This window comes from Mobula hypostoma, chromosome 2 (genome assembly GCF_963921235.1).
Source record: "Mobula hypostoma chromosome 2, sMobHyp1.1, whole genome shotgun sequence".
NCBI classification, from domain to species: Eukaryota; Metazoa; Chordata; class Chondrichthyes; order Myliobatiformes; family Myliobatidae; genus Mobula; species Mobula hypostoma.
This window is the reverse complement of record NC_086098.1, coordinates 138,238,843-138,257,165: the sequence shown is the minus strand read 5'-3', so window position 1 is coordinate 138,257,165 and position 18,323 is coordinate 138,238,843. Positions and strand designations below refer to the sequence as shown.

General features: G+C 41.9%; 1 protein-coding gene across 2 annotated transcripts in view; it reads right to left on the bottom strand.

Annotated features, from left to right (window-relative positions):
* The window catches only part of cdk19 (cyclin dependent kinase 19), a 180,609-nt gene that overhangs the window by 32,495 nt on the left and 129,791 nt on the right, over positions 1-18,323 (bottom strand). For both annotated transcript variants that reach the window (XM_063040761.1, XM_063040762.1), the window contains exons 8-9: positions 16,607-16,676; positions 14,267-14,339 (exon numbers count right to left, since the gene is read on the bottom strand). In XM_063040761.1, the coding sequence (XP_062896831.1) occupies positions 14,267-14,339; positions 16,607-16,676 (143 nt within the window). The remainder of the gene's footprint in view (positions 1-14,266; positions 14,340-16,606; positions 16,677-18,323) is intronic.

Genomic DNA, 18,323 nt, shown 5'->3' with positions numbered 1-18,323 from the left:
CAGCTTCTCGGGCAGCAAAGTAAGATGACTGTGTAAACCCACAACAGCATTGCCCACAAAAAAGTGAGAATTGTAAAACACAGTTTCAAAGACCTGCAAGCTTTTGGGTGAATAAGGAAATCCACATCTACAAGTTCTATAAGTTTGCCATGCCTCTGTGTCATATATTATTTTTCTTGATAAGCTAAAATGTTATTCTATAACTGTGTAAAAGAAACAAGAAACATTTTGTGCAAAGGACAGCCGGTTTCTATTTTTCTTAGATAAGCTGAGGAAAAGATTAATTTTTAAAAATTAGGAAAAGATCCTTGAATAAAAGCCAATGCTGGCAGTGTCCCTGAATGTGTGGCAACGTTTCAATTCATTTCATCCCCAAGAAGAAAAGGTTGAAATCTGGAGTTAACAACCATTTTCATACAGAAAAATTCAATGACAGGAAACATGGAAAATTAGCCAGTACAATTACCTCATTAATAAAAAGGGATTGGGAAGCTATTGATGTTTGAAATATGAAACAAAAACAAATTAGCTTAAATTGAAGAACAGGTCTGAAAAGATAGCTTAGCATTTTGAACATTCTTTCTGCCAGAACTGATAACTAAAAGATAAACAGGAATCATTGTAGAGTGGAAGTAGATAAACTAAACACTTCTGTGCCTTTTTGAAGTGTGTATTTCTAGCCATATCCTGTTCAAAGTTTGAAGTCAATATATTATTGAAGAACACTATATATATGTCGCCATATGTTACCATGAGATTCATTTTCTTTCAGGCATTCACATTCACAAGGTCCCACACAGGTTAGTGAGCAAAATTAGAGCACATGGTATTGGGGGTAGGGTACTGACATGGATCATAAATTGGTTGGCAGACAGGAAACAAAGATACAGACAAAAACATTTTCTAGTTGGTATCATGGAGGAAGTAAATGTTCACAATTGTAGTCAGGGTGCCAATTATGTGGACATGGTTGCAAATCCAAAACTCCCTGAAAGTGACAACATAAGCAGTTAAGATGGTAAAGAAGGTGCACAGCATGCTTAGTTTTATCAATCAGGGCAGTGGGTGTAAATATTGGGAGGTAATGCTCTAATAAAACTTCGGCTACATCACTCTTGGAGTATTGTGTGCAGTCTGGTCAACATGCTATGGGAAGGATGTGGAGTGTTGGAGAGGTGCACCAGGATGTTGTCTGAATTGCAGTGATAAGGAGAGGCTGGACAAACTTGGATTGTTATCATTGAGCAATGCACACAAAATGCTGGAGGAACTCAGCAGGTCAGGCAGTATCTACAAAAATGAATAAACAGTAGACGTTTCGGGCCAAGACCCTTCTTCAGAACTAGAAAGAAACGGAGAAAACAAAAGAATAAAAAGGTGGGGAGAGGGTAAGGAAGACAGCTAGAAGGTGATAGGTGAAGCCAGGTGGGTAGGAAAGATAAAGGGCTGGAGGACAGGAGAGTGGACCATAGGAGAAAGGGACAGAGGAAGGGACCCAAGGGAAAGTGATAGGCAGGTGAGAAGAAGAGGTAAGAGGCCAGTATTTTTACCGGAAAGACAAATCGATATCTATGCCATCAGGTTGGAGGCTACCCAGAGATTATAAGGTGTTGCTTCTCCACCCTGAGGGCGGCCATATCGTAGCACAAGATGAGGCCATGGACCAAAATTTCAGAACAGGAATGGGAATTGAAATTAAAATGTTTGGCCACCAGCAAATTTGTTTTTGGCAGATGGAGTGTAAGTGCTCGACAAAATGGATCCCCTCACCAATGCAGAGAAGGCCACGTTGGGAGCAATGGACAAAATAGAAAACCCCAGCAGATTCTCAAGTGAAGTGTGCCTCACCTGAAAGGACTATTTGGGGCCCTGAATGGAGTTGAGGGAGAAGGTGAATAGACAGGTGCAGCACTTTGGCCACTTGCAGAGGTATCACAGTTATCACTGATGTGTTGGAGGCTGAAGGGCGGCCTGATCAAAGTACAGTGGATTCCAGTTAATTGGGACACATTGGGATCAGTACATTTTGACCTAGTTGAGTGGCTGCCCCAATTAACCGAAGCTTCATGGAAATAGTTACAAATGATAAAAAAGACAAACTACTGTTCAACTGAGTAACAATTTATGTATTTAAATGAAATACAGAACAAATTAGAATGCTACAAACACCTCTACAGTACTATAAAACAGTATATTAGTTCCTAATAGTTATCGATGGAGGAATTCATCCACTGTAAATGAACAAAATCAGCCCAGACACCTAGTGCAGATAATACACCACCTTCATACAATGCCTTGCATCCTCCAAATCCTAATTTTCATTATAACATTCAAGATGATTGTTGATGCCTTTGTAATTCCTAACTTGCTGAAGTAGTGAAATCATCTCGTTTTTACTCCCAGCCGTTTCTGACATCACCAAGCCTGAACGCTGGGAACTGCGATGAGCAAAACAGTTCTGAATTGTCTTACTGCTTATTTCTTGCTAACTATCAGGGACAAAATCACTGCTTTTTGAATACAAATACACACAAATGACGCTATTTAAAACCTCATCACCCTAAGCATGGTGTAGTGTCTAATGGCCACGCAAATCTGCGTGACTGGCACTTGTTAGAAACTATTTGGCAAGTCTCCTGCCCCAATTAAGTGACATAGTGTCACAAATAAACAAAGGAAATCTCAGCTATTTTCTTGATTTAATTTTTATGGGGGGCACAGGGAAGACAAATGGTCAGAGACCTTTTCCTGGTGTGGAAATATCTAATAATGTGAGAGGAGAAAAATTGGAAGTTTATTGTTGTCATCGTATTTATACCCTATGTATGCCTATGAAAATTAGCTTTTCATGGCAGCACTAGAGTACGTTATACAACAAGTACAAACACAAGTCAGCACAAAATTAACACAAATGATACATAATTTACATATGTGCAAAAAAAACCAACAAAATAAACATAATAATCGTACAAGATCGAGAGTTTAAAGGAGATTTACAAAGCACTTCTTTTTATACACAGAGAGTGGTAGATGCCTGGAATTTGCTGCTGTGGGTGGTGATAGAAGCAGATACAATAGCAATCTTTAAAAGCCATTTAGACAGACAAATGAATAGATAGGGAACAAAAGGATATTGACCACACGGAGGTAGGTGGGATTAGTTAAATTAGCACCACAGTGGACTCAGACGTAATTAGACTTTTGCTTAGTCTTGTATGCTAATATGCATTTTTAAAGCTGTAATTGTCTGAGTAGCTAAAATATACTGCTACATTCTCTTGAGATGTTCCTTGTATTTCGTGAAAAGACTTTGGCGAGCCAGGCTAAATCACTTCCTGCAGAATATTTAATGTGGCTACACTTTTTTAAAAACTAGATTTAAACTAGATTTGCAAAGGGGTGGGAACCAAAGTGAAGAGGTAGAGGATGGGGCGGTTGGTGCACAAGTGGAGACAGCTTGTAGGGAGTGTGTGAGGAAGGAGAGGCAGATGACAGAGCAAAGATGCAATCAGCCTGATGGTTTGAGATGTGTCTATTTTAATGCAAGGAGTACCATAAACAAGCCAGATGAACTTAAAAGTGTGGATCAATACATGGAACTATGACATTGTGGCCATTACAGAGACTTGGATGTCTCAGGAGCAGAAATGGCTTCTGAGTGTGCCAGGCTTTAGATGTTTTAAAAAGGACAGGGATGGCGGCAAAAGAGGTGGGAGTGTGGCATTGCTTATGAGGGATAATGTCACAGTTGCTGAAAAGGGGCAAGTCATGGAGTGATTATCTACTGAGTCAGTATGGGTGGAAGACAGAAAAAGAAAGGGGGCAATAACTCTACTGGGTGTTTTTTATAGACCACCCAATAGTAACAGGGACATTGAGGAGCAGATAGGGAGGTAGATTCTGGAATTGTACAGTAATAATAGGGTAGATGTGATAGGTGATTTTAACTTGCATAACGTTGACTGGCATCTCCTTAGAGAAAGGGGTTTGGATGGGGTGGAGTTTGTTAGGTGTGTTCAGGAAGGTTTCCTGGTGTAATATGTAGATAAGCCAACTAGAGGAGAGGCTGTACTTGATCTGGTACTGGGAAATGAACCTGGTCAGGTGCCAGATCTCTCAGTGGGAGAGCATTTTGGAGGTAGAGATCACAACTCTTATCTCCTTTACCATAGCGCTGGAGAGGGATAGGAGTCGACAATTTGGGAAAACATTTAATTGGGGTATGGGGAAATATGAAGCTATTAGGCAGGAACTTGGGAGCAGATATTCTCAGGGAAATGCATGGCAAAAATCTGGCAAATGTTCAGGGAACCTTTGTGTGGCATTCTGCATAGATATATTCTATTGAGGCAGGGAAGGGATGGTAGGGTAAAAGAACCATGGTGTACAAAGGATGTGGAGAATCTAGTTTAGAAGAAAAGAAAAGCTTACAAAAGGTTCAAGAAACTAGGTACTGATAAAGTTCTAGAAAATTAAAAGGTTGCCAGGAAGGAGCTGAAGAATGAAATTAGGAGAGCTAGAATGGGCCATGAGAAGGCCTTGTCGAGCAGGATTAAGGAAAACCTCAAGGCATTCTGCGAGGGGATGAGCCGTGTGAGAATAGGGCCAATAGGGCCAATCAGGTGCGATAGTGGAAACATATGCATGGAGTCGGAGGAGGTAGCGGAGTTAATTAATGAATACTTTCTTCAGCATTCACCAGGGAAAAGGACCTTGGCAATTGTGGGGATGACTTACAGTGGACTGAAACAATTGAGCATATAGACATTAAGAAAAAGGATGTGCTGGAGCTTTTGAAAAGCATTAAGTTAGATAAGTCCCCGGGATTAATAAAGTATGACTATGACTATGACTGACTAAGTCGTCGGGACCGGACGAGATATATCCAGGCTATTGTTGGAAGCAAAGGAGGATATTGCTGAGCCTCTGGTAATGATTTTTGCATCAACAATACGGACGGATGAAGTACTGGAGGATTGGAGTGTTGCAAATGTTGTTCCTTTGTTCAAGAAAGGGAGTAGAGATAACCCAGGAAATTATAGACCAGTGAGTCTTACTTCAGTGGTGGGCAAGTTGTTGGAGAAGATCCTGAGAGGCAGGATTTATGAGAATTTGGAGAGATATAATCTGATTAGGGATAGTCAGCATGGTTGTGTCAAGGGCAGGTCGTGCCTTACAAGCCTGCTTGAATTATTTGAGAATATAACAAAACACATTGATGAAGGTTGAGCAGTGAATGTAGTGTATATGGATTTCAGTAAGGCATCTGCAGAAAAGATTTATGAGGATATTGCCTGGATTGGAGAGCGTGCCTTATGAGAATACGTTGAGTGAACTTGGGCTTTTCTCCTTGGAATGACAGAGGATGAGAGGTGACCTGATAGAGGTGTATAAGATGATGAGAGGCATTGATCGTGAGGATAGCCAGAGGCTTTTTCCCAGGGCTCAAATGGCTAAGACGAAGGGGCATAGTTTTAAGGTGCTTGGAAGTTGCTCCAGATATGTCAGGGGTAAGTTTTTCACACAGAGGGTGGTGGGTGCGTGGAATGCTCTGCTGGTGATGGTGTTGGAGGTGGATACAATAGTGTCTTTTAAGAGACTCTTAGATAGGTACATGGAACTAGTAAAATAGAGGGCTACGCGGTAGGGTAATTCTAGGCAGATTCTAGAATAGGTTACATGGTCAGCCCAACATTGTGGGCTGAAGGGCCTGTAATGTACTGTAGATTTCTATGTTCTATGTTCTGATTAGTAGTGACTCCCAGAAGACTGACAGTGTAGAACTTTGGGTAATAATGCCAAGTGAAAGTAGTTAGACTTGTGAATTGTAGGTTGAAGGGATTATCTTACGAGACATGCCCTTTTCTCACTGTTACCATCAGGTAGGAGATACAGAAGCCTGAAGGCACACACTCAGCGATTCAGGAACAGCTTCTTCTCCTCTGCCATCCGATTCCTAAATGGACTTTGAAGCTTTGGACACTCCCTCACTTTTTTTTGATATACAGTATTCCTGTTTTTGCACAATTTTTAGTAATCTATTCAATAAACAAAATTGATTTACTTGTTTATTTATTATGTTTTATTTTACCTATTATTATTAATTTCCTCTCTCTGTTAAGATTATGTATTGCATTGAACTGCTGCTTCTAAGATAAAGAATTTCACGTCACATGCCGGTGATAATAAACCTGATTCAAACGTTTGAGGTCGGACGAGGTGCGACAAGTGAAGCAGTGAGTGAGGGGATTGGCTGAGAAGGAGCGGTTGACTTAAAAACCGGTCGGGACCATCCAGCAACACAAACATTCGAGGTCAGGCGAGGTGCGACAAATGAAACGAAATAGTCAAAATATCAGCCAATATAATCAAGGTTTGCTCTACAGGAGCAGCCTTGTCGAGGGAATTGCCTTGTGAGAAAACTGCGAATCTTTGTCTCGAGAGTCTTCGGCGAGGAGGCTGAGGGAGGAGACTACGCCACAGTTGGAGAGGGTGAGAAGTGGTGAAGAAGTGACACGTCAACTGATTCAGTGTGAGGTTTGCATGATGTGGGAGGTCAGGGACGTTGATGGTGCCTCTGGCTGCTACAAATGTGGAAAGTGTGTCCAGGTTCAGCTCCTGAAGGACCGTGTTGAGGCACTGGAGAGGCAACTGGATGACCTCAGGTTCATCCGGGAAACCGAGAGTTTTCTGGACAGGACCTACAGCGACATCGTTACACCGAAGATATGGGAAGAGAGAAGGGGGGGCGACGATGAGGAAGAGATGGATGCTTGGAGTATAGGAGACCCAGGGGGATGTACCTCTTGGTAACAGGTTCACCCTCTTGGAAGCTGTCGGGACAGAAGACATTGCCAGTCTGAGAGGCGGTCAGATCTGCAAGTCAAAAATTGGTGCTGAAACAAAGCCGAGGAGACAGAAGTCAGGCAGAGCCATGGTAGTAGGGGACTCCATAGTGAGAGGTACAGAAAGGGGTTTCTGTGGCAACAGGCAGGATTTAAGGATGGTGTGTTGCCTCCCTGGTGCCAGGATCCAGGACGTCACAGACAGATTGCAGGGCATCCCCAAGGGTGAAGGTGAACAGCCGGAAGTGATGTTGCATGTCGGCACAAATGATGTCGGGAGGATGAAGAAAGAAATTCTGCAGCATGACTTCAGAGAACTCGGAAGAAGGCTGAAAAGCATGGCCTTCAGGGTGGTTATCTCTGGTTTGCTTCCAGTTCCTTGTGCTGGAGAGGACAGGAACAGGGAGATAGGGGATCTGAATGTGTGGCTGAGGAGCTGGTGCGGGAGGCAGGGATTTAGATTCTTGGACCACTGGGATCTGTTTTGGGGTAAGGATGAATTGCACAAAAGGGACGGGTTGCATCTTAACAAATGGGGGACCAGCGTTCTGGCAGGCAGGTTTGCCACTGCTACACGGATGTGTTTAAACTAAGTAGTTGGGGGGGGGGGGAAGAACTGGAAATATAAGGATGGAGTTAAAGGGAAAGACAGAATAAGAAACGTTAAGAAATGCAACAGAATTAATGGGGCAGGAAGGAAGGGATCAGAGAGTATGGCCAAGTGCAATAGGAATCAATGTGAAAGGTGAGGGGAGTAAAAGTATCATTTTAAATGGATTAAAAGTATTATATATGAATGCACAGAGTATAAGAAATAAAGTGGATGAGCTTGAGGCTCAATTGGAAATTGGCAAGTATGATGATCTGGGAATAACACAAGACATGGCTGCAAGAGGACCAGTGCTGGGAAATGAGTATTCGGGAATATACATCCTATTGAAAGGACAGGCAGGTTGGCAGAGGGAGTGGCATGGCTCTGTTGATGAGGAATGAAATTCAGTCACTTGCGAGGGCGGACATAGAATCAGGAGATGTACAGTCAGTATGGATAGAACTGAGAAACTGTAAGGGCAAAAAGACCCTAATGGGAGTTATCTACAGGCCCCCAAACAGTAGCCAGGATATAGGGTGCAAGTTAAATCAAGAGTTAAAATTGGCATGTTGCAAAGGTAATACTATGGTTGTTATGGGGGATTTCAACATGCAGGTAGACTGGGAAAATCAGGTTGGTACTGGACCTCAAGAAAGGGAGTTTGTGCAGAGCCTCAGAGATGGATTCTTAGAGCAGCTTGTATTAGAGCCTACCAGGGAGAAGGCAATTCTGGATTTAGCGTTGTGTAATGAGCCAGATTTGATAAGGGAACTCGAGGTAAAGGAGCCATTAGGAGGTAGTGACCATAATATGATGTTTTAATCTACAATTTGAGAGGGAGAAGGGAAAATCGGAAGTGTCAATACTACAGTTGAACAAAGGGGACTATGGACCCATGAGGGAGGAGCTGGCCAAAGTTGACTGGAAAGATACCCTAGCAGGGATGACAGTGGAACAACAATGGCAGGTATTTCTGGGAATAATACAGAAGGTGCAGGATCAGTTCATTCCAAAGAAGAAGAAAGATCCTAAGGGGAGTAAGGGGCAACCATGGATGACAAAGTAAGTCAAGGACAGTATAAAAATAAAAGAGAGGAAGTATAACATAGTAAGGATGAGCAGGAAGCCAGAGGATTAGGAGACTTTTAAGGAGCAACAGAAAATAACTAAAAAGGCAATACGGGGGGAAAAGATGAGGTACGAAGGTAAGCTGGCCAAGAATATGAAGGAGGATAGTAAAGAGGAAAAAATTAGTTAAGACCAAAGTTGGGCCCTTGAAGACAGAAACGGGTGAATTTATTATGTGGAACAAGGAAATAGCAGACGAGTTGAACAGGTATTTTGGACCTGTCTTCACTAGGGAAGACACAAACAATCTCCCAGATGTAATAGTGGCCAGAGGACCTAGGGTAACAGAGGAACTGAAGGAAACTCGTATTAGGCAGAAAATGGTGTTGGGTAAACTGATGGGACTGAAGGCTGATAAATCCTTAAGGCCTAATGATCTGCATCCCAGGGTACTTAAGGAGGTGGCTCTAGAAATTGTGGACGCATTGGTAATCATTTTCCAATGTTCTATAGATTCAGGATCAGTTCCTGCGGATTCGAGGGTAGCTAATGCTATCCTACTTTTTAAGAAAGGAGGGAGAGAGAAAACAGGCAATTATAGACCAGTTAGTCTGACATCAGTGGTGGGGAAGATGCTGGAGTCAATTATAAAAGATGAAATAGTGGCATATTTGGATAGCAGTAGCAGGATAGGTCCGAGTCAGCATGGATTTACGAAGGGGAAATCATGCTTGACTGATCTTCTGGAATTTTCTGAGGATGTAACTATGAAAATGGACATGGGAAAGCCAGTGGATGTGGTGTACCTGGACTTTCAGAAAGTCTTTGATAAGGTCCCACACAGGTTAGTGAGCAAAATTAGAGCACATGGTATTGGGGGTAGGGTACTGACATGGATCATAAATTGGTTGGCAGACAGGAAACAAAGAGTAGGGATTAACGGGTCCTTTTCAGAATGGCAGGCAGTAACTAGTGGGGTACCACAAGGCTCGGTGCTGGGACCGCAGCTATTTACAATATACATCAATAATTTAGATGAAGGGATTAAAAGTAACATTAGCAAATTTTCAGATGACACAAAGCTGGGTGACCGTGTGAAATGTGAGGAGGATGTTCTGAGAATACAAGGTGACTTGGACAGGCTGGGTGAGTGGGCAGATGCAGTTTAATGTGGATAAATGTGAGGTTATCCTCTTTGGTGGCAAGAACAGGAAGGCAGATCACTATCTGAATGGTGTCATTAGGAAAAGGGGAAGTACAACAAGATCTGGGTGTCCTTGTTCATCAGTCACTGAAAGTAAGCATACAGTTACAGCAGGCAGTGAAGAAAGCTAATGGCATGTTGGCCTTCATAATAAGGGGAGTGGAGTATAGAAGCAAAGAAGTCCTTCTGCAGTTGTACAAGGCCCTGGTGAGACCCCACCTGGAGTACTGTGTGCAGTTTTGGTCTCCAAATTTGAGGAAGGACATTCTTGCTATGGAGGGAGTATAGCATAGGTTCACTGGGTTAATTCCAGGAATGGCGGGAATGTCAAATGTTGAAAGATTGGAGCGACTGAGCTTGTATACACTGGAATTCAGAAGGATGAGATGGGATCTGATTGAAACATATAAGATTATTAAGGGATTGGACATGCTAGAGGAAGGAAACATGTTCCCGATGTTGGGGGAGTCCAGAACCAGAGGCCACAGTTTAAGAATAAGGGGTAGGCCATTTAGAATGGAGTTGAAGAAAAACTTTTTCACACAGAGGGTTGTGGATCTCTGGAATGCTCTGCCTAAGAAGGCAGTGGAGGCCAATTCTCTGGATTCTTTCAAGAAAGAGTTAGATAGAGCTCTTAAAGATAGTGGAGTCAAGGGATATGGGGAGAAGGCAGGAAAAGGGTACTGATTGTGGATGATCAGCCATGATCACAGTGAATGGTGGTGCTGGCTTGAAGGGCCGAATGGCCTACTCCTGCACCTATTGTCTATTGTCTATTGATTCTGATTCTGATTCTGATTCTGAAGAGGGCCAAAATTCTCTGGAATTTAAAGATGATTCTTAATAAAGTATTCCTAAATGCGATTTTCAGGGTTGATGTCATGAGGATGTCTTTAAAGGCTAAATCAGGTATCCCATTTAAGATGGAGATGATCAGGAATTTCTTCTCTTCGAGTGTTGTAAATCTTTGGAATTACCTACCTCTAAGGGTGGTAATTAAGTATAGTTACAGTTGAGAGGCAGACTTCTGGACTACAGGGGAATTAAGATTTTTGAGATTGAGTAGGAAAGCAGATTTATGCCATTATTGAAAGACAAAGGAGGTTGGAAGGTCTACATGACCTTACCCTCCTCCTTTTCTTGAGGGTTCTGGGGAACTGGTGCAGGAGAGGATTAATGCCTGTTCTGGTCAACCATAAATATACTGAATGGTGGGAAAGACTGTAAGGGCCTGGTCCTATTGTGTTCTTGCAAAATATAAAGAATTTTCTTTCACCCGAAGGCTGGTTGGGATCTGGAACTGTTAGCTAAGTGGGTGGCAGTAGAAGATACTTAAGAAGTATCTAAATGATCACTTGTAAAGTTAAGGCATAGAAAGCTATGGGTAACAGACCGATAAATTAGATTGGAATATATGGATAGTTGAAGGTTGGCATAGACATGGTGGGACAGAGGGACTGTTTTTGTGTTGTGTGACACTATGGTACGTAGTTTCAGAGCAGCAGCCTCCTAAGACGGCAAGAAACTTCAGAGACTTGTGGACACAGCTCAGCACAACACGAAACCAGACTCCTTTCTATGGACTCTGCATATACGTCTAACTGCCTCAGCAATACAGCCAACATAATCAAAAAACTGGCCTACCATGCTCTCTCACTGAACTGAAGATATGAAAATCTGAAAGCATATACCACCAGGCTCAAGAACAGTATCTGTCCCACTGTTATAAGACTACTGAATGGTCCCCTGGTATCATAAGATGGACTCTTGACTTCACAATCTACCTCATGGTGGCCATGCACCTCATTGTCTGCCAGGACGTACTTTCTCTGTAACACTTCATACTGCATTCTGTTATTGTTTTCCCAAGTACTATCTCAAGGTACTGACGTGATGAAATGATCTGTATGGATGGCATGCAAAACAAAGTTTTTCACTGTTCCTCGGTACATGTGATAACAATAAACCAATTTACCAAATTTAAAAGTGTATTTCTTTCTTTAATAAAGTATATTTACCTAAATACTTCCGGATGCTCCAAACACTTGGAATTCTTTCTTTAACCAGAACCATCAGGATCTTAAGCTACCGAAATGCCAAGTACCTCCTTCAATTCTAGTTAAACTCTTTGAAGATGTAGAAGGGACTTCACTGTATATCTAACCCATCACATCCTTGACTTGGGAGAGTGTAACAGGACAGTACAGGGAGATCCTAATTCTGTAGCTAATCTGTGCAAGGAAGTTGTAACAAAACAACAAGAAGCTTTACTCCTGGGAGGCTGGAACTGTTGCAATAGGAGTGACTAAATGGCCTAGCAGTCTACTCTAGAGTTTTAGCCAGTAAAAGCAACCATCGATATTGATGACTATTCAAAATATTTAGACAGCTTGACTGCAGAGATGAAGTCATAGTCATAGTCATACTTTATTGATCCCAGGGGAAATTGGTTTTGGTTACAGTTGCACCATGAATAATAAATAGTAATAGAAATAGTAATAGTAATACTACTATTAGCAAATAGTAAATAGTAATAGTCATGGAAATAATAACTAGTAATAGAAAAATAGTAATAAATAGTTAAATAGTAATATGTGAATTATGCCAGTGAACTATGAAATAAGTCCAGGACCAGCCTATCGGCTCAGGGTGTCTAACCCTCCAAGGAAGGAGTTGTAAAGTTTGATGGCCACAGGCAGGAATGACTTCCTATGACACTCTGTGTTGCATCTCGGAGGAATAAGTCTCTGGCTGAATGTACTCCTGTGCCCAACCAGTACATTATGTAGTGGATGGGAGACATTGACCAAGATGGCATGCAACTTAGACAGCATCCTCTTTTCAGACACCACCGTGAGAGAGTCCAGTTCCATCCCCACAACATCACGGGCCTTACGAATGAGTTTGTTGATTCTGTTGGTGTCTGCTACCCTCAGCCTGCTACCCCAGCACACAACAGCAAACATGATAGCACTGGCCACCACAGACTCATAGAACATCCTCAGCATCGTCCGGCAGATGTTAAAGGACCTCAGTCTCCTCAGGAAATAGAGACGGCTCTGACCCTTCTTGTAGACAGCCTCAGTGTTCTTAGACCAGTCCAGACCATTACAGTTGCAAAAATGTATACCAGTTGGATGGAAGTGAAGGGAAACTTCTTCACTTAGTGGAAAGTGATCTCTGGAACTGTCTAGCCTGGATGACAACGAAGGACTAGTCTTTAACAAAATTCAAGACACAGATCAACAGATTGCTTCTATTCTGCCTTTCCAAATGGCAGCCAATTTCATGTGAAGCCAAGGATGGATTTGTGTGGGCCAGTTTATCTGGTGATAGCCAAATTTTATTTCACTAAGCACACTGGTAATTGTCAACTAGGTGAGATTATACTGTTAGTAATTACATAATACAGAAGTTTCAGGAGTTTTTGAGACATAAGAATAAGAAGATATTGTCTTCTGGTAACACTGGCTATTAAAAACATTTTTGTTAATAAATTAAAGTATCACCAAAATGGTTCCTAATTCTGAGTAGGAAACTACCATGTCATAAACTGGAAGAACTGGAAAAACTGAAACAAGGAAAGACCATTTACAACCCCACCCCATTAAAATGAACTTTTTTTCAAATAAGAAATGACTACCTAAACAGTGCACATGTACTCCTTGACATAATCAAGGGTTTTTAATTTAATTGAAGCTTGGAATATTCAAGTAGGATATGACTGCAGGGACAGAAAATCAAGTAGAATCTGGAATTGTCAGGCTTTTGCCTTTAGAGTAAAATAAAAAAAATCTTGCTAGAGCTCCCTGGTGGCAGGACAGAGACAGGTGGAATGACTTTGTCCTTCTTACGGTACTGTGGAATAAGGTAAACCAGTGGATGTCATTGCTTTCAGAAATCCCAGCTGTTCCTCCTTCCATTTCCCCGAGTCACTTAGCCACCAGCAATACTGGCAATTGGTCATGGAGAGTTTGAAGCAGGGCCCAGGTATGTATTGAGCCTATAGACATTTACAAGTAATCTCAATTAAATTATCCCTCCTGTAAAGGAAATGTCTTCTATTCTTGTAAGTTTAGTTGGCCATGCTGGCTTCTTCACTTCTACTAACTTTCTAATACTCCCCTTCTCTCCTTCCCTACACGGAACAGGAAATACCAGATGCTCAAGTAGTGTTATCAACATCCTACCTGGGGTTTATTACAATTTACCTCAGGCTGTTCTGATCCCATTAATCTTTTGGGGTTAGGTTCATACTTTTATTCTGAGGAATCATATTTCCCTTATCTGCGTACACTCTTTCATACCCTGATATAAATCAAACATCAAATAGAGATGAACTTCTACGCTGCATCATACTTCTGGCAAGGGAACTTTGGAATCCAGAGAAAACCTTTTTCATGTGGTATTAATTTAGTTGTGTTTAAGAGCATTAACTGACACAGAAATAAATAGTTGGTTTTGTCTATTCACTAATGTGAGGGAGAAGGACTCCTTTTCATTTGATTACAATCCTCTTGGGCAGTTCTTTTCCAAATATTTTAAGTAAAAACTCACCAGGAGAAATACTTTACTGTCAGGCTTGACTTTATGTTTTTCCATATACTTATTGAGGCTGCTGTTCGCATAGCTGAATGCAAGAGAAGATCAATATTAGATTTTCTCACCAATTTAACTCTAAAATGACAAAGCAATATAATGTGTACACAATTTGTAAAAGAAATATTGATTTCATTGGTTGATTTACTATGCCAGTGATATTACCAAAGAAAAGTATGTGGGAAACCTGATGGACACTCACACATCTCTCAGCTGCTTAAGATCACATTAGCCTGCCTTCCCTCAGTCAGTAAATGACCTGGGGGACCAAAGGAGAGGAAGAGAGAACAAAATAATACACAAATATCTCTTATTTTCTATCATTTACTGTAATTCCAGTTTATAAATTCTGGTGAAAGAAAATTACAATGACTCCAGTCATAAAGAAATTTAGCAAAATACCCAGAAAACAGATGATCTTAAAGCTGATTCACCTGTACAGCTGAGTAGGCAAACTAAAAGAGAAATTTTTCAAAAAATGTTGTTCTCAGAAGGACAGAGATACAGTCAACTCTGTATACATGCACCCTGTTTAGTTCACAGAGCACAAATTCATTTTACTCTTGGTCCTATAGTCAAATTCTCAGAAGTACATCCCTGTAGTATATAAAAATACTTCCATGCAGGTCACGTGGTGCTATTCCTCAAATCCCTGTCATCTCCTCTGCTGTGCACTATAATGTTGGAAAACTCACCAAGAATCTCTGCCCTCCACTGATGCTCCCCCAGCCATGAATCGCCTATGGCTCAGTACAGTGAGGTTGCCTGTGAGTCTGGGTGGGCCCAGCTGAGTACTGATTGCTTCATGTGCTGTTCTGATCCTGTAGTCTCTCTCATCACTTCCTGCTGAAAGCTATTGATGCACTATCTGTTTGTTTGGCTGTACAGCTCTCCCCAGCCCAGAGATCTCTATTCAGTAAGAAGCTCAATTTTGATTGCTGGCCATTGAACTTGTTACCGTAGAAAAATCCCTGGGATGGACAGAGCAGAGAGGGGGAGCCTCCAGCTTCTACAATATCCAACAGAGTGTGTGGTGAGAGAAGCAGTCTGTCAGCATGTGGAGTGTGTACTTCCATTCCACAGCAATGACTCTCACTGAGTTTGCCAGCCAGAGTGCAGCACACCTCAGTGTTCTACAGCCACACCCCTTGCCTAAGCCCAGCTAGCAAAAGTCCTTCCACCAAATGATTAATTAATAGGGAATTCCAGTGGAGGTAGAGCTTCAAGTCAGCTCCTGACACAGGAGCATTGTCTAATCCAGAGTTTCCCAACCTGGAGTCCACAGATAATTCTCTCAGTTCATGGAAGTGGTCCATGGCATTAAAAAGGTTGGGAACTCCTGGTCTAATGCATCTCCCAATGCATAATGTAATAATGATCCTTTCCAACTCTAATTCCCTCCGCATTTTCATTCCTGGGAATACTCCCTGTGTGCTAAGAGAGTGTACTGCCCATCGGTGGCTCTCCAGTTGTTAGCAATAAGACAATGACTGGGACGTTTCAAAATGGAAAATAATTATGCCAGACTGTAGAAACTTTCCAAAACAACTCAGTACACCTGACAGTCCCAGACTTCACTCCAAGCATCCGTCCTCCCCTCATCCGCAACCCATGCTGGAAACAATAAGTACTCAAATAATTCTGTGGACTTCCTACTTGAGACTTGAACAATTGTTGTACATTGTTCTCATCTTAGATTCCTACCCTAAAAAGTATGAACCAGTAAGATCTGAGGCATTTCTTTCTGGCAACATACTACAGATGTCTTGTCATCTTCATAAGCTATGTTTGGGCAGCTGTTGTACGATCACTATATTGTTGAAATAGCAATCTGTGTGCAGAGCAGAAGATTGTGGTGCAGAGCCAATCAATGGGCAATTGCTCATTAATTATACTCATAATTTCCAAAATAGATGTTTCCTGCAGAGTGAAACAGATTGTCAATTTAAAATATTAAAAGTGCTTAATTTCTACAGTTTAGCAGAATAGTAACAAGTTTCAGTGGAATGGGTCTTGGATGATTTCCTGGAATTTCCCAAGAAGAAAGGAAATTGTCAAAGCAACTGCTTATATTTTTAAAGAATGACAAATTTTGTAAGGTACGTTTAGGAAAATGAAGAATGAAATTTCTGATGATTCTCTCCCCTGCAAAGCAGCCCCAAATTCAAGAATATCTGCTTCCAAAAGAAGCAGGCAATACAGCACTCTGTGAGTGGTGTGAATGTTCCTTCAAGCATGTAACATTGTACAAAATTCAAACCTCAATCAGAAACTAGTTGGTAAAGAATCAGAACTTACGTTGTTCTCCTAAAGTCTTTCTGCAGAGTTGGGTATTCGGGCATTTTGCGGATATCTTCCCAATCTTTATCTTGCAAAATAAAGACATGTCTTTACAAATGTTACTAGACTGTTTGAGTATATCTATAATGAAGAAAACCATGGGTATGCAGCACAAAGTCATTCTAACATTAAAAGATTTTATTAAAGTGGACCTGTGCTCCTGAGCAAGGTGCTAGCTATGACATTAACACAAATCTGATTCAAGCAACACACACAAAATGCTGGTGGAACGCAGCAGGCCAGGCAGCATCTGCAGGAAGAAGTACAGTCGACATTTCGGGCCGAGACCCTTCGTCAGGACTAACTGAAAGAAGAGATAGTAAGAGATTTGAAAATGGGAGGGGGAGGGGAGATCCGAATAGGAGGGGGAGGGATGAAGCTGAGAGCTGGAAAGTTGATTGGAAAAAGGGACACAGAGCTGGAGAAGGTGGAGGATCATGGGATGGTAGGCCTGGGGAGAAAGAAAGGGGGAGGGGAGTACCAGAGGAAGATGGAGAGCAGGCAAGGAGTTATTGTGAGAGGGACAGAGAGAGAAAAAAAGGAAAAAAATAATAAATAAATAAGGAATGGGGTAAGAAGGGGAGGAGGGGCATTAACAGAAGTTGAAGAAATCAATGTTCATGCCAGCAAGTTGGAGGCTACCCAGACAGAATATAAGGAGTTGTTCCTCCAACCTGAGTGTGGCCTCATCTTGACAGTAGAGGTGGTCATGGATTGACATATCAGAATGGGAATGGGACGTGGAATTAAAATGTGTGGCCACTGGGAGATCCTGCTTTCTCTGGCAGACAGAGCATAAGTGTTCAGCGAAACAGTCTCCCAGTCTGTATCGGGTCTCACCAATATATAAAAGGCTGTACCGGGAGCCCCAGACACAGTATATCGCATCAGCCGATTCACAGGTAAAGTGTCGCCTCACCTGGAAGGACTGTCTGGGGCCCTGAATGGTGGTGAGGGAGGAAGTGTAAGGGCAGGTGTAGCACTTGTTCCGCTTACAAGGATAAGTGCCAGGAGGGAGAACGGTGGAAGGGAGGGGGGGCACGAATGGACAAGGGAGTTGCGTAGGGAACAATCCTGCGGAAGGCGGGGGGGGGGAGGGAAAGATGTGCTTAGTGGTGGGATCCCCTTGGAGGTGACGGAAGTTACAAAGAATTATATGTTGGACCCGGAGGCTGGTGGGGTGGTAGGTGAGGACAAGGGGAACTGCCCTAGTGCCACTGTTCTAAGGCTCCAACTTTGCCACCACAAAAACACTGTTTAGCAAAGTAGACACAACTGGTTTTTACAGAGGATAGTGTCCCAAATCTTGAATTAAAATAATTATGGTTTCAAACTATTTAATCACAAATACTTTTAATTCACAGAAGGTGGAGAGCACTACTTGGGTCTAAGGCCACATTTTCATTCTTATACTTTGTAACTGCTGTTTATTTTCATTTGCTGATTAAAAAGTCTGACAATGGGGACACTGTGGGCTGAAATGGGAGTAAAATTTTCTCCCACAAGACTTTAAAAAAAAGTATTTTCTAGATACCATTATTATAATCATATTGTTACAATGATCTGTAGGAATATTTTAATTAAACTTTTATCTAGGTCTGATTGTTAACAAAACTGTTTTATTATCTGTGAGCACGGCACATTGTTTCATGTTGAAAGTAGAACAATGAGAACT